Genomic DNA, 24,532 nt, shown 5'->3' on the forward strand with positions numbered 1-24,532 from the left:
ACAGGTTTATGCAAAACAGTGTAGCCAGCATTGAATTGCGTTGATCTTGTTTATTTGTGATCACATGATGACTCGGAGCATTCATACCCTCTTCTTGCACTGTTCCACAGCAACAAACTTGACCAAACTAACGTAAAACATGTTGAAAAGAATTCAATACGTAATAATAGCATCGAGCGCTTGGTTTAATAGCATACATTTAGCGTTGTATTGAAACTATGTGTATTGTGAAAAGTAATGTACTAATGAAAACACATATTTAAACAGAAATACAGACTGACCACGCAATGCAAGTGAATTAATCACGAATAGATCTCCGGATATCCTAGGAACAAAACATGAAGTTGCACTGCCTTGCTTCAGACTGATGGCATCCATTGTACGAATAAATGTTCACAATATTTCCATTCTCATCCATGTGATATGCTTTTAGCAATCTCCCGTGTACACGCACGCAGCATCGATTAGACAATGAACAGCTTCTTTACCTTAACTGTAGCGTTTTCGCTAGATTTTAAAAGAATATGTTCGTATTGACAGATCGGAGAAATAGCGCTACCGGAAATGCTTCAGGACCGGACATGCGCAGTAGCGTTCCAACGCGCTTGTTATTGTTTACGTCCTTGAAATGGTCTATAGGGAAAATATTGAAAAGGTTGTTTTCAATCTGCTGAACTACTTAAATGGCAATGGATACCTAGACAATTTCAATCTGGTTTCTGACAAAAGTTCTGGCAAAAATATCTGTGCTGGTACTACCATATCTCAGTGCTGTGTTGACACTGTCAATCATAACATACTTTGATTGATTGGAAAAGATTGGAAGATTGGAAAACTGGGTCTGGCTTTTGGGATAGTCCTCAAATGGTTCAGGTCATACTTAGAAGGCAGAGGATATTATGTGAGCGACAGGGAAAGCAGATCTTGTGTAAAGTGGTTAGTTCACTCAAAAATAAAAAAGCCCATTATTTACTCACCCTCCAGGCATCCTAGGTGTATATGATTTCTTTCTTTCAGACGAATCCAATCTGAGTTATATTAAAAATTATCCTGCCATTTCCAAGCTTTAGAATTGCATGGGCGGGTCCAAAACAAGTCCAATAAAGTGCATCCATCTGTAAAGAAAAATGTGCTTCACACGACTCTGGGGGGTGAATAAAGGCCTCCTGAAGCAAACCAATGCATTTTTTAAAGAAAAATATCCCTATTTAAAACATAATAACTGGTCGTACACGGAAGCCCTTCTGGGCAGATGAAGTTTTTAATTATTAAAAAAAGTTATGGTACTGACAAGATACGTATTTGATCATAGCTTATAATAAAAAAATACCTAGAACTTAAATAGTAACTTGATTGACAGATTCTGTATCCACTTACCAAAAAAAGTTAATCATTAATACTTTTTGGAAAAAAAAAAATATTTAGAGGTGGCAGATAATCTTGGCCTTTTCTTGACTTTTAAATTGTTTGTAAACAGTGCTCTAACTTTACAGAGTTATTGAACAGAACTAAACACCAAATTGACCTTAACTGAACAATTGTCAGGATCATGGACCTGTTTTGTCTTGTTTTGCCCCTGTTCCTGTTTTTCCTTATTTGGTCATATTCCTGTCCACCTTTAATTTGATTGTGATCCCTTGCACCTGTGTTTCCCCATTATCCCTGGTATTTAATGCTGCGTTCCAGGGAGGTTTTTGAGCCTGTAAATCACAACTTCAAACCACTACTCACGACTTTGTAGCGTTCCAGGCAAGTCATGCCAAACTGCCTGGGCACATTTATTATTTTTATATTATTATCAATTTGATTGCAATGTTATATTGTCCTAAGCTTTATTTTTTCACCGTGTACTACTTGCATAAACACCGCAGCTGTAGGGGGTGCCGTTGTTTCGCGGGCTATGTTACGTCAGAGTTTGGAACTGGGAGTACATCGATCTAATACGAGTTCACTGGTGGGAAGACATGGGTTTGACTGCCGCTCCAGTGCACTTTCACGGGTAGAAGATTGGAAAAACACGGGTAACGGGTTGCCTGGAATGCGGCATAAGTCCCAGCCTTTGCGTTCTGACTTTGTCAGGTCTACCAGTTATGGTATAACTACTAAGTGTATGCTTAGAAATATATTTTCATAAACAAAACATAGGTTTTAGTTAAATTGTCTTGTTAAAATTTGCAGCAATAATACTTGTGTAACACTGTTCCACAGTGGTTTGTTAATATATTCAAGAACATCTATCATAATTCAAGGTTGTTGTGTGTGAACCGACACAAGAACATCTGACGTGTTGTGACGTGTCAGGCAGGGGTGCATTTTGTCACCCATGTTGTTCCTGCTTGCTATAGACTATGTTATGCGGAAGACTGCAAGTGGACAGGGCAAACAAGGCCTACTGATCTAGACTTGATGGTATCGCACTACTTGCAGAGTCACGGGAAAAGCTACAGCAACTTACCACCTGGTTAGAAAGATTTGGCTGCGGATCAATGTCAAAAAGACCCAAATGATGCAAATGAGTGGGGGAAGATAAAGATCTACTGATGCCAATCACTACTGACAAACAGCCACACACAGATATAGACCGGTTCACATTCTTTGGCAGTGTTATCGCCCAGGATTGTTATGCAGAGCCAGGTGTAACCCAACGCATTGGCAAAGCACCCAATGTGTTCCAAAGGATGAGCAACATCTGGACGTCACCCAGCATTAACACATCACTCAAGATCCATCTGTATATGTCCACTGTGTTACCAATGGCAATTTATGCCTGTGAGACCTCAAAAAATACAGTGTGCATTGGCCACAAGTTTGACGTATTCCACCAGCGCTGTCTCAGATGTATTCTCCGTGTCACAAACCATGACCATGTTACAAACGAAGAGATACTAAAACCCAAAGGCTCCATTGTGTCTGAGTGTTGTATCAAACTGGCAGGTCACATCCTGCGGCAACCAGAACAACGCCTAGCAAAAATTGCAATAACATGGATGGCGAAGGCGAGGAAGGCCAAAGAAGAACTGGCGAAGTACATTCAAAGAGGATTTAAAGCGAGTTGGCATTAAATGGGAAGGATCAACATCAAAAAGACCCAAGTGATGCAAATGAATGAGGAAGATGAAGATCTACTGATGCCAATCACTTCTGGGAACCAGCCACTCACAGATATAGGCCGGTTCAAATACTTGGGCGGTGTTATCGCACAGGATGGCGATGCAGAGCCATCAACACATTACTCAAGATCCATCTCTATATCCACCGTGTTACCAATGGCAATTTATGCCTGTGAGACCTGGAAAAATACAGTGCGCATTGGCCACAAGTTGGACGTATTCCATCAGCGGTGTCTCAGATGTATTTTTGACACAGGTTTGCTAGTTTAAATGATGTTTTATTAATAAGGTTCGGGAGGAGCACGATCAGATAATCAACCAATTCAACACAGGTGTAATTCGTTTAGCAGGTGTAACACGTATATAAATGGACTGCCTTCTTACCTCCGTCCTGCGACAGTTTCTTGGCATTCGGTTTTGCCCCGTTGGCCATTATATCACAGACTCAACTTGTTCTGCATAACGACGAGACCTGTACTGGGGTTTCTCAGATCATCCGTAGCAATCTGCCGGCCTTAGATTCACTCCTTTTTCACCATTCACCGCCGTCGAGCACCAGGCTTCATTGCGGACGCCACTCTGCTCAACCAGCCACATGCTCTCCAACGCCAAGGCTTTACATCACCTCCACCGGCGAGATATCCATTTCTTCCCCCGACATCCTCGCATCATTCGGCCATGCCCTTATATCCTCCGCTCGGAAGGTGGACGGTATTTAAGCCTGAGGCAAACAGTGCTTAATTCCAACGAACCATATACACAGAGAGTAAACAAAGCCGATTTGTCACCCTCTAAAATTGGCCAACCTCATTCCTAAATCCACTCCAGCCACCAAGGTGGCCAATAGATCGAACAAGGCCCCGCAGTGTGAGCCCTCCGTCTGCCATTCCAGTTACACTGCATACTCGACAGCGGATGGGCTCTCCCTACCGGTGCAGCAGAGTCGCAGCTCCCTTCGGTCGCAGTGTGAGCCCTCCGTCTGCCATTCGAGTTACACTGCGTTCTCGACAGCGGATGGGCTCTCCCTACCGGTGCAGCAGAGTCGCGGCTCCCTTCAGTCGCAGTGAGAGCCCTTCATCCGACACATCATATCTCACCTCACAAGGGGGATTCTCCCTTCTGGTGCAGAAGAGCCGCAGCAGTGGGAGTCCCTCCATCAATCGCCTTATTTGTTTTGCCTATTTCAGTGTTGGACAGGGCTCCCCCTACCGGTGTAGCAGAGCCGTGGCTCACTTTGGTCGCAGTGTGAGCCCTCTGTCTGTCATTTGAGGTATGCTGCATACTCAACGATGAATGGGCTCTCCCTTCCGGTGCAGCAGAGTCACGGCTCCCTTCGGTCGCAGCGGGAGCCCTTCATCTGACACATCGAATCTCGTCTCGCAAGGGGGACTCTCCCTTTCGGTGCAGCAGAGCTGCAGCTCCCTTCGGACACAGTGAGAATCCCTCCATCAATCGCTTCGAATCTTCTTGCCTATTTCGGCATCGGACAGGGCTCTCCTTCCAGGTGCAGCAGAGCTGTAACTCCCTTCGGTTTCAGTGTGAGCCCTCGGTCCATCATTTGAGTTACGCTGTGTATTCGACAATGGATGGGCTCTCCCTCCTGGTGCAGCAGAGTTGCGGCTCCCTTCTGTCGCAGTGTGAGCCCTCGTCCGAAGCATCAAACCGTGCCTCGCATTCAGCTGCAAGAGAGACTCTCCCTTCCGGTGCTGCAGAGCCGCAGCTCCCTCTGGAAGCAGCTAGAGTCCCTCATTTGATATCCTCCTCTCTACCGGCTTGTAGAGCTTGCCAGTCTGATGCTGCGAGCCGCAGCTCCTGTCAAGCACTGTGCGGGCTTTCCCTGCCGCCCTGCCCTCCTTTTTTTTTCTCTTTTTGCAAATTTTAACTCTTAAGCATATTTTGGAGGGTGACCAAAAAATTTTGCTCCATAGCGGCTGTCCTATGCATAAAAGCTTTTTTTGGGGAGTTCTCTGGGTTCGGCCTGTATTCCGGGCCCGGAGCCCTCCCCCAGGACAGCATGCCAAAATATGCTTTCTACACGCTCAGGCAGATTAGATGTAAGGGCGAACTCGTGACATGATGTTTTATTAACAAGGTTCGGGAGGAGCACGATCAGATAATCAACCAATTCAGCACAGGTGTAATCATTTAGCCAATCATCCTAATAAGCACAACACGTATATAAATGGATCACCTTCTTACCTCCGTCCTGCGACAGTTTCTTGGCATCCCTCCTCCACCCCAACTCCCCACTTCTAATCTGTTTTTATCCCATAGTAGGGATAAGGGGGAGTTCTCTGGGTTCAGCCTGTGTTCTGGGCCCGGAGCCCTCCCCCAGGACAGCACGCCAAAATATGCTTTCTACATGCTCAAGCAGATTAGATGTAAGGGTGAACTCGTGAACCAATATTAGGGGAAAGAGAGAGAACATGACTTCTAGTGTTTTATCCATTTGCTTCAAGAGGAAATATCATCATACTGTGAAAATTATGTGAGAATAGGACAAACCATTCCTTTCTGAGGGGGGTTTTCTAGTGGGTAACTTAGCCCAGCAAACATTGGTCTGACGGCGACGTCCTGTCCCTGGCCAAAAATAGTCGCGGTAGGACGACAAAATATGCAAAAAAATTTAACACAAAATATTTCTTAAAAATGCATTCAGATGCATTTGTACATGTCTACAATTATATGTGGTTGCATGTAAAGTTGTTACTTTGACTTTTAGCTGAGTGTAGTTCAAAATAAACCCGGTTGTGAAAGGACGTCCCGCAGGTGATGTCTTTTACACGTGCATTTATAGTCCATCGTCAACCTCTATAAAATCCTTATGAAATATGCAAAAGCAATTGTGCTTACATTCACATTCACATTGGCATACTACAGTAATTAATTTAAGTGCCCAAAGTAGTTTCTTAAGAGGTTGTTAATAGACGTCCACTGATGTCCTTTAAACGTTTAGTAAGACCCATGCAAACCAGCACGGAAATCTTTATTTAAAAAACTTCCATTTGTTTTACATCTTGTTTTATGTCAAATTCTATTCACAAATTGCTTGTAGTTAAGTGTGAAATCACTGCATTTACCCATTATTCCACCAGTTTCCCATACATTACAATATGATTTAATTATTTTGTTTTTAATGATTAAATATATATAGGCTATATACATAAGTTATTCATAAAGTCACAATTTGAAGTCTGAGCTGGATGCAAAAACTGCTGCCAAGATGTTGTTACAAATCTCGCGATATGGTATCTCTATAGCAGATTATCTCGCGATATGACAGTTTGTATACTCAATATTCCAGATCTATAGGCTTGTTTGAGATGAGCAAAATCTGCGCAGAATTACGTCCGACTTGCTCTGACATCGTGCTGACGTGTGCCAAAAAACTCTCGCGATGGCGAGGCGGCTGTGTCGGATTGAGCAGTCGGGCGCAGTAGCTTTTCACCGACCGCGCTGACCAAAAGCACGATGGGAAACGACTGGCTGACGACACATCTTAATGCTCATTGGTTCAAACAACTGTGATGTTGCGTTCTTTTCTAAAATGTTTTATTTTTTAATCTAATATCATTTGGTTATGTGTTTAAATTCTGCATGAATATTCCCAAACACTACGACAGTGCGATCTCTGTGTGTGATTTGTGATTGTTGTCATATTACTATAAAAATATAAAATACACGTTTGTACTAAAGTAAAAATGGATGATAAATACGCCTTTCGTATGGAATTAAAAAGCAGGCACTTCGAGTGTTTTGTTCATCGTATTTATTTTCATATAAAAGCAATAGAACTTAAATGATATCATGTTTATCAGCAACACAGCAGGTCATTGTGAATAACGCGATATCTGTTCCGCTTCCAAAGCTCAGAACTGTCCGTCTTGACTGCGCTTTTTTCACTCCTCCCCTCACTGCAGCCGCCTACTCTCGCCTACATTTCAGGCGAGGCTAGGCGCATCTCAAACAAGCCTAATAGGTGGCGGTAATGCATCTTTTTATGCTGGTTTGGCAAAATCGCCAAAAACACCAGAAGAAGAGGAGTGAGCCGTAACGTACACGAGGAGAGAGTTTTTTGAGTTTACAAATCATTAAAAATTCATCGATGGGTAAGTACATTTTGAGGTATTTTATTAATGTATTTTATTTTTACTTGTTTTACTCGGAGGAACCAAAAGCAAGTATAAGCACACTGTCAAGTTAAATTAAAGGGGTGCTATTATGCTTTTTCACTTTTTGAACTTTAGCCAGTGTGTGGTGTGTATGTTTGGGCATAAAAAACATATACAAAGTTACAAATCTCAAAGTCCACTCCAAACGGAGATATTTAGTTTTAAAAAATCCCTTTTCAAGAAATGAAGCTAGCGCAAGTTCTGGCAGGAAGACTCAATCGTTCGCGTCACTAATTACCTCCTCATCTTCCAATCATATCATTACTGTAGCTTTAAAGGGTAGTGCTTACCATGTCTGAGTTCGCAGATGCTGTCGCTCCAGCACACAGCCGTGAAACTGGATTCCAGCCGCAGTTGCAGGAGCGGAGCCGTTAACTCTCTCAAACTGACAGGATTTATCACGGATACCATGGTTACTTCATTAAAAACAGCTGTCGGCATAGTTTAACGTGAACCGTGCGGTTCTCCCCCTCTGCGGATGTGTTTGCGGCGCAGGAGTCGTAACAATGTGCCGTCGTCTCGCTGGCGGCGGTAGACAGAAGCAGCGGCCAGAGCCCAGTCTGGCGAATCTGCGAGCTCGAGCTGCTCAAGTGGCGGCATGAGGCTCTGATCGCCAGCGCGCTCGCGCTACACGCGCCAACCCGAGCCGGAGAGAGCCGAGCGGCCGAGCGTCGACATGAACCCGCGGTGCTCACCGATGCTATCGCTCCCGTACCTCCATCCTCGAAGCCCAGCAAGCTCTCCAGCCTCGATCTAGGTAAATCCTATTTTTCTACTGGTGGTGGTGTTTTGCCAAAGCGGTTGGCACTTTCACGAATTGTATGGCTAGCTACTAAAGCAAGATGGCCTGCGGGTTATACGTCGGTCAAACAGCTGTACACGCTATAGGTTCAAGTGGCTGCAGCTTATGCTGCCTTCATGCACTATCGTAATTATAAATACCAAAGCTATCAAGACGGCCCGTGGCCCATGCGTTCTATCAAAAGATGGCCTGCGTATTCAATCATGCGTTCTACCAAAAGATGGCCTGCGTATTCAATTATGCGTTCTATCAAAAGACGGCCTGTGTATTCAATCATGCGTTCTACCAAAAGATGGCCTGTGTATTCAATCATGCGTTCTATCCAAAGATGGCCTGTGTATTCAATCATGCGTCTATCAAAAGAGGGCCTGTGTATTTAATCATGCGTTCTATAAAAAGACAGGCGTGGCCCATGTGTTCTATCAAAGGACGGGCAGCGACCACGCGTCCTATTAAAAGATGGCCTGTGGCCCATGTGTTCTATCAAAAGATGGCCTGTGGCCCATGCGTTCTATCAAAAGATGGCCTGTGGCCCATGCGTTCTATCAAAGATGGCCTGTGGCCGAGGTGTTCTATCAAAAGATGGCCTGTGGCCCATGTGTTCTATCAAAAGATGGCCTGTGGCCCATGTGTTCTATCAAAAGATGGCCTGTGGCCCATGTGTTCTATCAAAAGATGGCCTGTGGCCCATGTGTTCTATCAAAAGATGGCCTGTGGCCCATACGTTCTATCAAAAGATGGCCTGTGGCCCATACTTTCTATCAAAGACGGCCGGAGGGCCACGTGTTCTATCAAAGGATGGCCCTGTTTCACGTCGCAATCAAGGATACCAGGAACATATGTTCATTTTCACTATTAAAAAAAAAACAGCTAGTGGTTCATTTAAGTTAACCATGAATGGCACTCATCTAAATCTAATTTGTTTCTCTTCTTTCTCCATCTAAGCCAGGAACCCCAGGATTCACGACCGTAAGGTAATTTTAAAACCGTCCTTTGGGGGTGGGCCCCGTTCTGGTGGATCCTTAAGTCCACCTATCTTTGGGGGTTAGCGGCGCCCCCGCCTTCGTCTCCAGGCGGGACTCGCTGTTTCCGTACCCTCGGAATGCGAGTTACGAACGGGGCCTACGCCAAAGAACCGGATTGCTTGCTGAGCTTCTACATAAACGTAATCGGTATAGTATAAATTCTCCCGAGTCTTTCTGGTAGAAATGAAGCTAGCGCAAGTTCTGGCAGGAAGACTCAATCGTTCGCGTCACTAATTACCTCCTCATCTTCCAATCATATCATTACTGTAGCTTTAAAGGGTAGTGCTTACCATGTCTGAGTTCGCAGATGCTGTCGCTCCAGCACCTCCATCCTCCCCACCTCCACCAAGATGGAATCTCTCCTCCAACTCCTCTATTCCACCAAGCTGGGTCATCCCTCTATTTACCACATCCATCAATCAGGCTATCCCCTCCTTCGCGAAGACTTCAGATTGTCTTCCTCAATCCCCACCATCACCAGTTGGCCCCTTTCCTGACTCCGCGGGGGGTTAGCGGCGCCCCCGCCTTCGTCTCCAGGCGGGACTCGCTGTTTCCGTACCCTCGGAATGCGAGTTACGAACGGGGCCTACGCCAAAGAACCGGATTGCTTGCTGAGCTTCTACATAAACGTAATCGGTATAGTATAAATTCTCCCGAGTCTTTCTGGTAGAACTACAGCGAAACGACTCGTTTGGACTACAGCGTTTGTTTTCCGGATGCAATGATGTCACAACCCGGTATCTAGCCTACTGAAATTCAATTCGTTGGCGGGTGGGGGATTCGCCTAACTTTACCCATGTATTAAGGACAGCCGTTTTTGGGATGCTACAGCAAGCTGTAGGTCGGCTCATTTAAACACAGCTTTAACTAAAGGGTCCACGAACTGCTCCGGTAACCGTGCTGAAGCCGCGCCGTTCACGTGTGTTGAACAGAGGGTCCAAACACACGCAGATCCGCAGCTGATGTAAACACGAACATTGACTAGTGATCATACGTGGACGCGTCGGAGCCGCGCCTAGATGTGCAGTGTGTGGTAAGATATTTATTCATCATACAGTGTAGATAACTTCACTAACCTTATGGTTTCGGGCATGCAAATAACGTTAATTAAATACATTAGCACAATAATGATAATATCACGTATCAGCGATCTCGCATGCTGACGATAGGATAAACAATAGCGTATTATTAACTCACCCTTCATGTGTATATGATTTCCTTCTTTCAGACGAATGCAATCGGAGTTATATTAAATCAATTCTGGCACTCATAGAACAGCATAGACTGAAAATACGTCGATCCATAGTAAAAAAAAGTGCCTCACATGGCCCTGGGGCGGTCGGTAAAAGCCTCCTTTAGCAATCAAATGTGTTTTTGTAAAAAAAATATCCATATTTAAAACGTAAGAATCACTTTAATCTAGTTTGCTGCTTTGGGAAGGTGCGCAGCAGGGTGGAACGCGGTCTACACTGTTTGCCAATCACAACGCAGTGGGACTGCTGACCAATCACTATACATTTGGTTTTTCGGAAGGCGGAACCCGGAACTAATTGAGCCGTTTGTGCCAGCCTGGGGAGAAAGCTATTATTATAATCTAAATAATGTGAAAAATAATGCATTTTTCAAACAACTAAACATGAGAGCATGTTCAAGGACACCCCAAAAACAGAATAAAGACTTTGTAAAGGAGCATAATAGGACCCCTTTAAGTTGGGCTAAAGTTAGCTAGTATGCTAAAAGGTAATGTTTAATGCTAGGGCCTTTTTTAACCCTAAAAAGAAACTCATCTGTGGCAAAATAAAAAGTTTATGAAAATTAAAAGTTGAAGTAGCCAGCTTTCGAATATTTTTAAATTTTCTCAATTTGTTGTTTTATGTGTAAGTGTTATCACAGAATGTTAAAGTGTGTTTGTGTTAATGACTTGTATGAGATATATTAAAAATTATATATTCAGGATACTATATGCATTGACACACACACACACACACACACACACACACACACACACACACATATATATATATATATATATATTTCTTTATTATTAGGCAAGCTATAAAAGGAAAAAAAAACAATAGTTAAATGTATATATGTACTTTGATATCAATGACATGCAGCACATAAGAGCACATCGGTTGATTAAACATGTTTAAAGATTAAATTAAAAAGTACTACTCAGATGTAGCATTCTGAAAGTTTATTTCTGAAAATAAATGCAATGAAAGACTGTGATATGTTAAAACTGTAGGAGGAGCTCAGGAATAATTCACTGAAATCTGTAAATTAATTTGAGCATGGCTGACTTCAATAAGTGCTTTAAAAGTATTTTGTAATTTCAGATTTGCTAAACATGTCCTCTGACTATCAAAGAAAGTGGAGAGTTGATGCCTTAGCGGAAGAGGACAGCAGCTCAGAATCCGAGGGGACAGTGGAGCCTGCCTTGGTGTTTTACAATTTCAAATAGGTGGAACCAGATAATTACCCCATGCCATCAGCAAGTAAGGAATATTATATGGTGTTTGAAACGCAGGCCATTTATGGGAAATTCATTAAAGCAAAGTTTGCAAACAGTCAGTTTGTAAATCTTTTATTAGAGGTACAAGTAGTTGTTTATCGATAATCTAATGCCAATATCGATACCATTGTTTTTGTTTGCTGTCAATTCTGTCTTGCTCTTGAGTTTTCAAAACATTATTACATTATTTTGATTGTGGTGTCACTTTTAGGTTCAGCAACTGTCCAGAGTTGGCCGAATGTCAGTCAGAGACTGTGTATGAACAGGTATGTATTTACCTAGCATTGTTTGTGTGTTTTGCTGTGTCGTATTTCAGAAAAAAAAAATGACAATAGTAACAGTATCCACAATAATAACCTCAACCTTTGGTAATACTATAATTCTGTCACACACTAATATCTACTTATATAATTGCCTGTTTTTGTGTTGAAGTTGTAATGTCTGTGCTAAATCAGGTTGTTCGTAGGACTTAAAACAAGATATAAAAACATAATGTTAGTGTAAGAAATGAATGAGTCATTACTTGTCTCAAAAACTTTGGATAGGGATAGAGCACTTATTACATGATAGAGAGTGGTTGTGAAAGTGTATGTTTTAACACTGCATGCAATTGGCAAGCTGCACAGTACTGCTAATTTGTAATACTGATCTTACAATGCATTTTAATATTATGACTGAATCGTTTATTTCGCAGAATCATGTCAAATGCCTTAATGGCAAAATTCAACATGCAGGGTGGTGGCCAGCTGGAAAAGGCTGCATTCAAGGCTACACCTTTATATAATATAATACAAGGTAATTTGTGACACATCGTATGTTCCTTGTGTCTTATTTAAAAGACCTGTTTTTATCAGAAATGTCCAAACGCATAATTAACATGTTTTAGTCCCGGTGTTCTCATATGTGGACATGTATGAAATCAACATCCTGCATCACGAATTAAGTCGTCACTTTGTTTTGAAATGCATAACATTTTTCTGAGATGTTGATTCATGACACACAGTTTAAAAATTAGACAAATTGAAATAATTACAAATTATCTTATTTCCATAAGAGTGTCACGCATTACTTTTAGACTTTTTGAAGACTAAGGAGAGGGAGTGGTCCTGGTGAAACATTCAATCGTTTGGTATCTCAGAGAAGCTCTCAATACTGTGACATGTAGAGTGTCAGAGAAATCCACTAAAATATAATGTTCTCATGTTACTCATATCACAGGTTAATGTGTTCATGAAATGGATGGGAAAAGTCTTGTTCGACTGCATTGTACAATTAGTTTGATAGATAAAAACACTTTCAAAATAAGTGCTTGTTTAACTTTTTGCTGTTTACATTCATATTTTCTTCCCTCAGATGCTGTGAAGAGGTGGAGCGCAAATGCTACTGACTCAGAAATTGACTTAGCAATGGAGGAATACTTAAAACATGCTCAGGAAGAGCTGGGTTGGAGGTTATAAGAACTAAATGGTGGTAAATCCAATGACAAAGTTACTGAATCAGTGTTTAACCTGTTTATTGTTATACTTTTAGAAATATATGTATGTATGTATGTGATCCTGGACCACAAAATCTTAAGTCGCTGGGGTATATTTGTAGCAATAGCCAAAAATACATTGTATGGATTAAAATTGTTTTAAAATCATTAGGAAATTAAGTAAAAATCATGTTCCATGGAGATTTTTTGTAAAATTCCTACTATAAATATATCAAAATGTAATTTTTGATTAGTAATATGCATTGTTAAGAACTTAATTTAGACAACTTTAAAGGTGATTTTCTCAGTATTTTGATTTTTTGCACCCTCAGATTCCAGATTTTCAAATAGTTGTATCTCTGCCAAATATTGTCCTATCATAACAAACCATATATCAATAGAAAGCTTATTTATTGAGCTTGATGTGTATATCTCAGTTTTGTCAAATTTAACCTTATGACTGGTTTTGTGGTCCAGGGTCATATAAATATATATATATAGAGAGAGATAGATACACAAAATATGCAATTCTGCTGTGGAGCACTAAAATAAAAGTTTTTTTATTTGGAAAAGAATGTTGTGTTTACACTTATATCCTGTGTTTTTTGTTATGTTGTTTGATTAAAAACTTCACATTAATTTAAAAATACAGAAAACACAAGTACCACAGATTTGGTTAACTAACTTGCACGATTTGTAGTGTCTTGTTTGAATAGATGTTTAATAACTGGAAGGTATTATTCAAAAATGTTAAGTTCATAGTAAAATATCTTGTGGTAAAGTAAAATATTTATTTTTTAAACTCACAAATAATGTGTTATTGGTTGTAAAGTACACGTGGGAAAAACGTTTTATAGAGTCCAGGTCGGACTGGACCGATTTTGGACCTTTTTGGAACCTTAGTCAAGTTCGGCAAATGTGTAAACCTCAAGACATAATTTAATGCATTTCACGATGTTAAACAATATGGTATGTGTTTATTTTATATTTTAATGTACACACGTAAATTATGCAGCCGTACATCTTATTATAAACATCCAGAATATGACATATTTAGTCGTCCGTGGACGTCCAGAAAAGACGTGCATTTCACGGCCAGAAGACGTCAAAGACGTCGGTTGGATTTCCATTTTGGAACTATTTTTCAACCATGACGGGACGTGACGGAGGGACGTATTTTCAACGGTAATCGGACGTCCAAATGTTTGCTGGGAGTTGACAATGGTTTTTCGGACACAAAGGAAACAAGTTATATCACAATAAACACTTATTATTTTTGAAGAGCACACCCAAATGTCTTGATAACCTAATCTAACTAAAGGCAAACTATTAAATTGATTTATATTTGAGGTAATTTTCATGCTTAAATGCAGAGTAGAATGAGCAACTTTTCAGGGTTGTATGTGATATAAACATCACTTTAGAACAAAAGATACAGCTTTTTTCAACAGTGTGTTTGGGGAAAATGTAATTATGTAGGCTACTACAAAATTAAGCATCAGGGCTTTACACTGATAAATATTAAACACATACTTCATGGACATGAGATGTACCCACAATTTTAGAATGACCCATAAAAGTGTTTCTGTTGCTCATAAAAACGTTTCTGAAACGTCTGTGTATTTGACAAATATTGCATTTTATTTAGCCTACTTCTCACACCGCGTGAGAGTCACTACCGAGAGAAAGTGTCCGACTTGACATATGTCCGTTTCAACTCCGCCTCCGACTGCAACCGGCTGAACTGGTTGACTGCCGTGTGTGGGCGTGTAGTCGAATACACCTTAAGTCTTTCGAGAAATAGCAGTTTTCAAGAATATACCAGTCTGACAGTTTAAAAGATGTCCTGATGCAGGACAAGACTATAAGGTCCCAAATAATTAGTTTCGATTTTGATTCATTTATTACACTGTGCTCTGAGTTACAATATTAGAGCCTTCATGTCAAATCCCTCCACAGGTGTAATTCACATTTTTGAGAGTTGATTCACTTTCCCACTCTTAACTGTGTACCGCGGAAAGTAGGGGTACTGAGCAGCACCCCCTGGCGTTTTGCCCCAAAATAAAATGGGTGTTGCGGTGTTAAAAATAAATAAAATGTATTTTATTGTTTTTTATATTCAACAAAATTCATTGAAAAAAGTAGCCTAAAATGAAAATAAGCAACAGTAGTTAGTTTGAATCTAACTGACTGTGAAAGTAATTTTAACTTATTTAACTGACTAAAAAAATCACTTTTTGCCATGACTTTTGATCATATTATTGCCTGTAATGTTTGTGTCGTACCCATTAAGAATTAACAACCACTTCTACAGACAGAGACAATTTGAGACAGAGAAAGAGTGAGAGCGTCTTTACAGCAAATCTCTCATCTTATTACGTTAGATATTTCTTACTCTTCGAACAAAATTAATGCTCAAAGTTGATTCAATATTACTCATAATGAAATAACAAAAACAAACACACAACATTAGAATGACAAAGTCGCTTGTATTAAACAAAACTTTTATGAACAGAACGAAAAAGTTTGGTATAGCCGCGTTGTAAGACGAATGCTTAGTCTGTGGCTCATTATTTGGTATATTAATGGAAAAAAAGGCTACATTGTTGCAACTGTCCCAACATGCTGTCCCTTACCACAACATTGATTTAAAAGCTTGCCACAACATTACATAATTGTAATTTTATGATGATAATAATAATGAACCCCTATTAATAGTCAGGTATCTCTTCAAGTGAAAATCTATTGTTTCTTAAGAATGTTTTTCATTTACTATTTTTTGTTTTTATACAGCCAATTTACCTTATTAAAGACCCTGACTGTGCACAAATAAAATGATAAGAAATTGGAATTAGGAATGATTTAATTACATTTTATTATCACTTTGTCTATTTAAGTGTAAGTTGTGCGTATTTTATCATATGTACACATGTTGCAGCAATATGGGTGAGTAGCTGACAGATGTGGCTTTATTGTATTAAAATTTCGGCTTTCTAATACAAACAGTCTCTGAGAAACTAAAGGAAATGCAAAAAGTGTTGCAACCTTCCCCACTCTCTCTGTGGACATGAGATGTACCCACGATTATAGAATGACCCATAAAAAGTGTTTCGCTCATTCTGAAACGTCTGTACTTGACAAATATTGCATTTTATTGTCTTGATATATGATAGAGTACGCAAACACCACGTGAGTGTCACTACCGAGAGAAGGAAGCGTCCAACTTGACATGTTCGTTAGGTTAAATCTAACTGACTGTGAAAGTAATTTCAATTTATTTAACTGACTTAAAAAAAATCACTTGTTGCCATGATTAAGAATTAACGAAAGGGACAGAGAATATAGCGTATAGCGCTGATTTTTAATATTTAACGTTAGATCTTTCCTATTCTTCGAACAAAATTAGCTAATGCTAAAGGTTGATTCAATATTAGGCTACTTCTAATGAAATAACAAAAAAACAAAGCAAACACACACACACACACACACACACACACACACACACACACACGAAGACTCGTATACTCTTGTAACACACGAATGCTTAGTCTGTGGCTCATTATTTGTTATATTAATGAAAAATAAACAGGCTATGGGTCTCAATAAAATAGTAGAATGAAAAATTCACTTAGATTAAACTTTGTACTTTTTATTAACAAAATGAATAAAGATGAATAAAAAGGTTTTACCCGTGTTGTAACAAATCTTTGGATTAAAAACGATCGTCGTTTGTGGCTCAATAGCCTATATTAATAAAAACGCACCAACCATAAAAAAGTGCCATGGCAAATTTGCATATATTAAACATTTACGAAGTTTTTGTATCATTGTTGTTTTTATTAATGAAAACACAGCAACAATAAAGACGAACTAACTGAAACTAACTCATTGCTGGTTTCGTCTGGCCAGAGGAGAACTGGTCCCCCGACTGAGCCTGGTTTCTCCCAAGGTTTTTCTCCATTTCTGTCACCTGTGGAGTTTTGGTTCCTTGCCGCTGTCGTCTCTGGCTTGCTTAGTTGGGGACATTTTCCAGCGATATCCTATACTATTTGAACTGAACTGGACGATGATATCACTGAATTCATTGATGAACTGCCTTTAACTGAAAATTGATTATCTTCAATAATGCGTTACTTACACACTATTGTTCTGTTTAAATACTGTGCAGTTGCTTTGACACAATCTGTATTGTTACAAGCGCTATATAAATAAAGGTGACTTGACTTGACTTGAAACGCTTATTAACAAAAGTTGCGCTTTTGGATCCGCCACTCTCGTCACGTAACACCCTATTGTGCCTATTTGACTTTAAAATGAAGGCTACACACCCTCCTTCTTTTATCTACACTTCTTTTGCTTTATTCCTGTCACCTGCGCTTCAGTCTCTAACTTCATATCAATGTAGGCAGGAATATCCCAAGAATAATGCTCCGTCAGAATTTTCTCATCGTTCTTGTGTTGTTCGGGATGGCATTGAGTGGGTATGTAATTATTCTTAAGCAATATTAAATGGTTTGCCCTTGTTTTTGGCTTGTAAATTAATGTGATAATAATGCAGTATTATTTCTCAAAAGTTGGTAACATTTACCACTGCTTGGCATGTGGCCAGGTGTATCTGTTATAGCCTACATTTCTGAAACGGCATTTTACGACCCCTTTAATTTATTTTATATTTTTATTTATTTCATTATCAAGATGTATCATATTAAGGGTGGTTTCACCCTTGTGGATCAGGTTGTAGGATTGCTGAATGATATAGGTTTGGGACAGCCCTTACGAAAATTAACAATAGTTTTACTACAAATAATAAAATAAAACATAGTTAAGCCATGGTAACCACAAGCTACACTAACTATAGTTTAACAGTGGTATTCGTACTACACTTTTAATATGGTTAATTTTCGTATGGGAGGAAATCAAAGTCTATGTTGATTTTCAAACCCTATAATATAAAGCAATTCATTAATCTACATTTTCTGTGTATATGACAAACATAGGTGGTAAACGACATATATGTGATGAAAGTCGAGTGAGCTGAGATTCGAACACCTCACAGTTATGATACAGCGATGCACATATGGCTAATTGTTTCTTTAACAGCTCATATTTAGCAGTTCTTTTGTGTTTGGGTCGTTAAATTTCTCACAGATTTCTGCTCGTTCTAAAACAGATACACACAAAGTAGGACAGTGGGATTACATTTATGGGTAATTCCTGGTATCCTAACATTTTGGAACATATAGTTATTACAAAATGTTAATAATGTAAATGTTAAACAATAATGAGCTTTTCTTGGATAGTATATGCCTCTTACACCATAATAGTATTTCTTATTCTTATCTTATTGATAAATAGAATATTAAGTCTTGATTATTAAGAACAGGTACTTTTTAGTATAGTAAATAATCCAAAAAGTTTACTCAAAAACATATATATGCTGTTAATGCTCCTCACCTCACAAAATGAGACAAAATTATGGCAAATATTTTACATTGCTGTCAAATTGCTATTTAAAATGACTTGTCTAACAGGGTGCAACGGAGCATGACAGGGTGGAACACTAGTGTTAACAGGTTCTGACAGCAGATACGCTTTAATTGTTCTACATGGTTTGCCATCTGCAATATGTGGAAGTGCACCAATATAATGTTTTGAAACGATACAAAAAAAAATCCAGGTTTCCTTTGGGGGAGGGACACAAAAATATGTGGTCATGATGACAAGTGGCAAAACAATTCTCTTTTCAGGTGGCTAGAGAAATAATTACAAATTAGAGAGGACAGACATAAGAAATGATTTTTTTATTTATAATTGATTAAAAAAAGGTGCTGTAATTAATTTGGATTAACTAGATTAACAAACACAAAAACCATCACTAGAAGGAACAGTAATGGACAGTGATTCCCATCTTTCTCTGTCTTCTGTCTTCTTTTCTGTAAAACAAAATTTCTTACACAGCAATGTACTGTATTAACTTTTACTTTATAGGATGTCCCACTTTAGCGGAATGCTACTGTCTCAATTTATCTATAATGTTCAGGTAAAATGGGACAGTAAGAAAACTTAATATTTAAAAAAAAAAATAGAACGAAGAAACTTGCCTCATTACATCATTGCATAAAATTGAGTGATCACATGAACATGTAAAACAAATTTATATTGTTTAAATTAGTTTGAATTACTGTTTGTATTAGACATTAACCCCAAACAATTTTAATAGACTACGTACTATTAAACGTATTATTACCATGTATTTTCTCAGACCTGTTTAAGTTCATTTAAGACATTATTTAACTCATTTAAGACTGGACTTATGAGGATACCCAGCAAAACAGCATTAAATATTTTTTATATATTCCCACTCGTCTTAGTGGGTGGTTTGAGTTAAATTCGCCGTAGCTTTTTGAGTGATCAACAGTTAGCTTGCTAACCTTCTACAGATAAACAACTTCTATAACTATGTCAGATTTTTTTATTTTTATTTTTTTGACTAGACAAACATTCTTCAAAACATAGCCTAACAGGGTGGAACGTAAGAGTTGACACTTACCTCAGTTTGTTCAACTGAATTCCAGTAACAATATTACTTCCTGAAAATGGCCTCTAGTCAATGGCAAGAAAGTACATACTATCAGGGTGGAAGATGACTTTAGGGACACAATAAATGAAGAAAATTGTAAAAAACAAAAACAAACAAACAAAAAAAATAACTATAGTTTCACATGAATTATATGTATGATTAGATGCAGTTTAGCCTAGTATATAACAATTTTAAAAATATTTTGAGGTTTTTATCATTTCATGGTGTATATTTCTTGTGGAAGTTGATTACTTTGCACTGAGGACATGATAAAATGAAATACATCTCAGTGATAAGGTGTGTAAAATACAAAATAGTACTGTTTAAAGTGATAAAAGACTCCTAAATATATAATTTAAAGCTGCAGTCAGTAAGTTTTGCCTCTTTGTCGTCATCTCTGTTTGAAAACCTGCAATTGCAGCTGTGTGTGGAATTATCTTCCATTCGTGGGTAGTGAGTCGGCACAGCTCCAGCGCGGATTAATCTAATGATTTGAGGTGTATTTTTGGCAGTCAGTCATGGCACCGGTGTGGAAACTGTAACTACTTAGGAATCACAGATTGTAGCCTACGAATATATGACCCAAATAACAATTTTCACTGTAAACTGTCATCTGAACTAGTAAGGAAATAATTCTGCCACGTTTGTTTTGACCAACTGAGGAAAGAAAGCATTACAATAAATTGCGCTATCAATGATGACTACATCTAATGATCAGTTAGCTCATATCACATCAAACCGTGCAAATGATTATTATGTTATACTTTATTCTCAAATTATTAATGTTAACAACATCAGAATTGCGTGACTATGAGTATAGTGTACTAAAATGTAGATTTCAATTTCTGTACAGTCTAATATATAATACCATTCCCTGTTGAAAAAACAGCATATGCTGGTTAGGTATGTTTTGGTGCTGGGATGCTGGTCCTTAGCTGGTTAATGCTGGTTCTTTGCTGGTTTATGCTGGTCCTTAGCTGGTCATGTTGCTGGTCAAGGACCAGCATAAACCAGTAAAGGACCAGCATAAACCAGCTAAAACCAGCATCCCAGCACCAAAACAGCATATGCTGTTTTTTTCAACAGGGTTCGATTTTCATATTAAGAAATTCTTTTAACTCAAAAAGCAAACTATGCTCCCTTCGAACTGGCTGTCTTTAAAATACAAATCTTGTGTAATCCCAGGTTATCTGTAATCAGAAACACATTTAAAACGGTAATATATTTTAATTTTATTCACATCCCTGTTGAAAAAACAGCATATGCTGGTTAGGTATGTTTTGATGCTAGGATGCTGGTTTATGCTGGTCCTTTGTTGGTTTATGCTGGTCCTTGACCAGCTACATGACCAGCATAAACCAGCAAAGGACCAGCATAAACCAGCTAAAGACCAACATTAACCAGCAAAGGACCAGCATAAACCAGCAAAGAACCAGCTTAAACTAGCATACCAGCATCAAAACCAACCTAACCAGCATATGCTGTTTTTTTTTCAACTGGGATGTGTTTCATAAACACATAATCCTTTCTGGATTACAATCTGCCATCAAAATGGTGCATTTAATTGTTCCAGCTGCTGTGAGAAAAGGCTATAAACGATCTGCCACCTGCAGCATCTGCATATGCGATAGTAGCCGGGACAACTTCTTTATGTTTACAGACATGACGTAAAAACACAGCAACATGCTTGAATTTCCTGCGGAAACCTCCCCGTACCACTTAAATTATAAAACATTATTATAAGCTAATTATTGTGAATTGGGCTTAAGTAAGGCAATAGTTTTGAACACTGGATGGTTATGTAGTTGCTCAAATATTTATTTTAGATCATTTTTAACCAAAAAAAAATAAAAAATTACAGACTGCAGCTTAAAGCCATTTCTTATAAATATGTAACTCATTTTAGAGAAAATATGAGTAAGTAAACTATAGAGACAGAAAAGTCAACTTTACTTCTTTTTTTTAAGTTGACACGGAGTAGTCGCTGAGGACATCATTCATGAACAAATAAGCCTAAATATATGCTAGAACTTTTCAGTTTCTAAGCTATTTTATTGAGAAATCACAGAACAGTGTTGACAATATATTTCCGTGCTACTGAATTGTTTCTGAATTAACTCAATTTTGAGCATCCTGATGGTATAATCACACATCTAGTAGAGCACTTTCGGAATATGCATTTATTTGTCATTTCAACTGTTTGGAACTGAGTGTAAATGAGGACTTGACAGATTTCTTGTCCTGTTGCACCCTCTAAAGGACTAGTCTACATCAATCTTAAAGCATCAAGGCAGAGCATTAGTCGGCTAGTCGATTAGTTGGTGCAACCCCTAGAAGAAGATTAAGCAGTTACACATTTACAGAGATCCTCTCTTACAAAGTTCTGTGTCTTTCTTTACAGGCTCATTTACCTGAACAATAGTCAGTACAATAACAGGTGAGTTTAGTGCCGTTAGACAAACATGGTGCAGATGTAGTGTATGTGTTGAGAAGTTTGCATTACTGAACTATTTAACTTTTTACTCTTTTAAGCTGCAATCAGCAGATAACAGAACAAGAAGTTACCAAGTAAGTCATGATGTGCATTCACATACATCACTCTTGAACACACACACACACACACAAAAAAAACAAATGCTAGCATTTATGTGCATGCGTGTATTCATCAACACACACACACAACATAATCAAATTGTGTTTGATTATTATCAGGCCAAAATGGAAGCAAAGGACTGTTGGATTGCGCTCAGCGCCAGGGTGTGTAAAACAAAAAACATTTTTGGTTCATGGTTGTTTTTGTGGTTCTCATCAGATGAGCAGTGAGAGTTAAAATGTGTATCAATTCCATGAACAAATAAATTATCTGTTGTTCTTTCCGCTTATTCATTTTTAGGTTGTTGTACAACCAGCCGAGTGCATTGGTAGGGTGAGTATTATGTTTTTAGAATCAACCTGTTATAGCCCATTTCAATTCATGAATGGAATGATTACAGTGCTGTATGTGTGTTTTTAATGAAGTCGGACAGATGTTGCTTCTGTGTCACCATGGACAGCTCCAATCATTTGGGAGGGAACCTTTGATGCCACACTGATCGACTCTATCTACAAACAAAAGAATCTCACCATAGCCACCACTGTCTTCGCTTTAGGAAAGTAAGTCTTCATGATATCTGTTATATTGTATTAATAATTCTCATTTGTTTCCCCTCTGTTTTCCCTGTTTCTGAAAATAGTAATAATTATCCCCCTGTATTTTTTTTCTCTGTTTGTTAGATACACGCGTTTCATTAAAGACTTTCTGGAATCAGCAGAGCAGCATTACTTCGTTGGATTTCGAGTGCATTTCTACTTGTTTACAGATCAACCAGAATCAGTTCCTGAAGTGAAGATGGGTGAAAACCGTAGTTTGACAGTTCTAAAGGTTGAGAGTTTGAACAGATGGCAGGACATCAGTATGAACAGGATGGAAAAGCTGGAAAAACTAATAGATAATGAACTTGCCGGCGAGGCGGACTATGTTTTCTGCCTTGATGTAGATACCATGTTTTATGGCCGTTGGGGTGCGGAGTCTTTGGGTCGTCTGGTAGGCGTAATACATCCTTGGCTCTATGATACTCCAAGAGATCAGCTCACATATGAGCGTAGACCAGAGTCTCTAGCATACATTCCAGCTGGGGAAGGTGATTATTATTATGCTGGTGCTGCATTTGGTGGCACACTGGAAGATGTACATAATCTCACCAAAACCTGCAGGGAGAACCTGAACATTGATGCTGCAAACTCCATTGAGGCGGTATGGCAAGAAGAGTCTCACTTGAACAAGTATTTCCTTTTGAACAAACCTAGTAAACTGCTCTCTCCTGAATATATGTGGCGGGGCGTCAATGAAGGTGCAGCCCAAATAAAAATAGTTCGTATGGCTAATGTACCTAAAAACTATGCTGAAGTTCGTCCAAACGCATAGCAACTTATCTCAGTATTCAGCTACACTGACATGGTGTGTTCTCACAGGTGTGTTTTTGAGCATTTTAAATAAACACTCACAATATGAACTTATCAAACCTTTTGCCATACTCTTTATTATGTAACCAAATGCAATTTGCATGTATTGAAAGCACTGACAATCCCTTGTGTTTCCGCTTTTATAAAGAGAGTTGAGGGAGGACGTTAAGGGAGCTAAAACCAACTGTAAACTTTAAATTATATTTTTTTGAGTACCACTGCAATAAAAAATAACCTGCCTTTTTGTATGTTTGGGTATACACTGAAACAGTGTTTGACATGGCATTTGGACACTGTAAAACCTCAAGAAACGTAAAAATCTTTACAAACATGTTATATTATTGATTCATTTAAATTGTATTTGTTTATATTTGTATTAGCGTATTCATGAATATACATTTTAACTTAAAATATAATAAATAAAATTTAACTTAAATCAATGCTATATTAACTATATTGTATAGATAATATTGTAAAGAGATATCGAGTGTGGACTATTTCATGACGGCGAGAGGATTACACCTGCTTCATCTCAACGTCAGAAGCCTTCTCCCGAAAATCACCGAGATCCGACACCTCAGCAAAAACAGAAAGGTGGGAATATTTTGTTTCACGGAGACATGGCTGGATGACTCCATTACGGATGCTGAAATCGAATTGGAGAACTATTTGGTAATTAGGAGAGATCGAAACCGTAAAGGTGGAGGGGTGTGTATATATGTAAGAGCGGACATTGGTTTTAATCATAGAATGGACTTAAATAGTGAGAAGGTTGAAGCGGTTTGGTTAGATATTTTGCTACCGAAGAGTAAGCCCATACTAATTTGCGCATGTTATAGACCGCCTGATCAA

General features: G+C 38.9%; 1 protein-coding gene and 1 long non-coding RNA gene across 2 annotated transcripts; both read left to right on the plus strand.

Moving 5' to 3' along the window:
• The first annotated feature begins 11,486 nt into the window (after nucleotides 1–11,486).
• LOC141286717 (uncharacterized) lies at nucleotides 11,487–12,526 on the plus strand. The gene is made up of 3 exons (XR_012339333.1): nucleotides 11,487–11,607; nucleotides 11,836–11,890; nucleotides 12,319–12,526. It is a non-coding gene; the product is annotated as an uncharacterized lncRNA (long non-coding RNA).
• A 1,722-nt stretch (nucleotides 12,527–14,248) lies between these two features.
• On the plus strand, nucleotides 14,249–23,642 carry LOC141287651 (globoside alpha-1,3-N-acetylgalactosaminyltransferase 1-like). Its single transcript, XM_073819801.1, has 5 exons — nucleotides 14,249–14,283; nucleotides 22,080–22,115; nucleotides 22,211–22,246; nucleotides 22,697–22,831; nucleotides 22,952–23,642. The coding sequence occupies exons 1-5, from the start codon at nucleotides 14,249–14,251 to the stop codon at nucleotides 23,640–23,642; spliced, it is 933 nt and encodes a 310-aa protein (XP_073675902.1).
• The last annotated feature ends 890 nt before the right edge of the window (nucleotides 23,643–24,532 follow it).

This window comes from Garra rufa, chromosome 15 (assembly GCF_049309525.1).
Source record: "Garra rufa chromosome 15, GarRuf1.0, whole genome shotgun sequence".
NCBI lineage: Eukaryota > Metazoa > Chordata > Actinopteri > Cypriniformes > Cyprinidae > Garra > Garra rufa.

Coding starts and splice junctions, on each gene's coding strand:
- LOC141287651 (XM_073819801.1), top strand. CDS start 14,249: ATGACGGGACGTGACGGAGGGACGTATTTTCAACG. Junction 14,284..22,079: donor GGAGGGACGTATTTTCAACG/GTAATCGGACGT, acceptor CTTTCTTTACAG/GCTCATTTACCTGAACAATA. Junction 22,832..22,951: donor ACTGTCTTCGCTTTAGGAAA/GTAAGTCTTCAT, acceptor TCTGTTTGTTAG/ATACACGCGTTTCATTAAAG.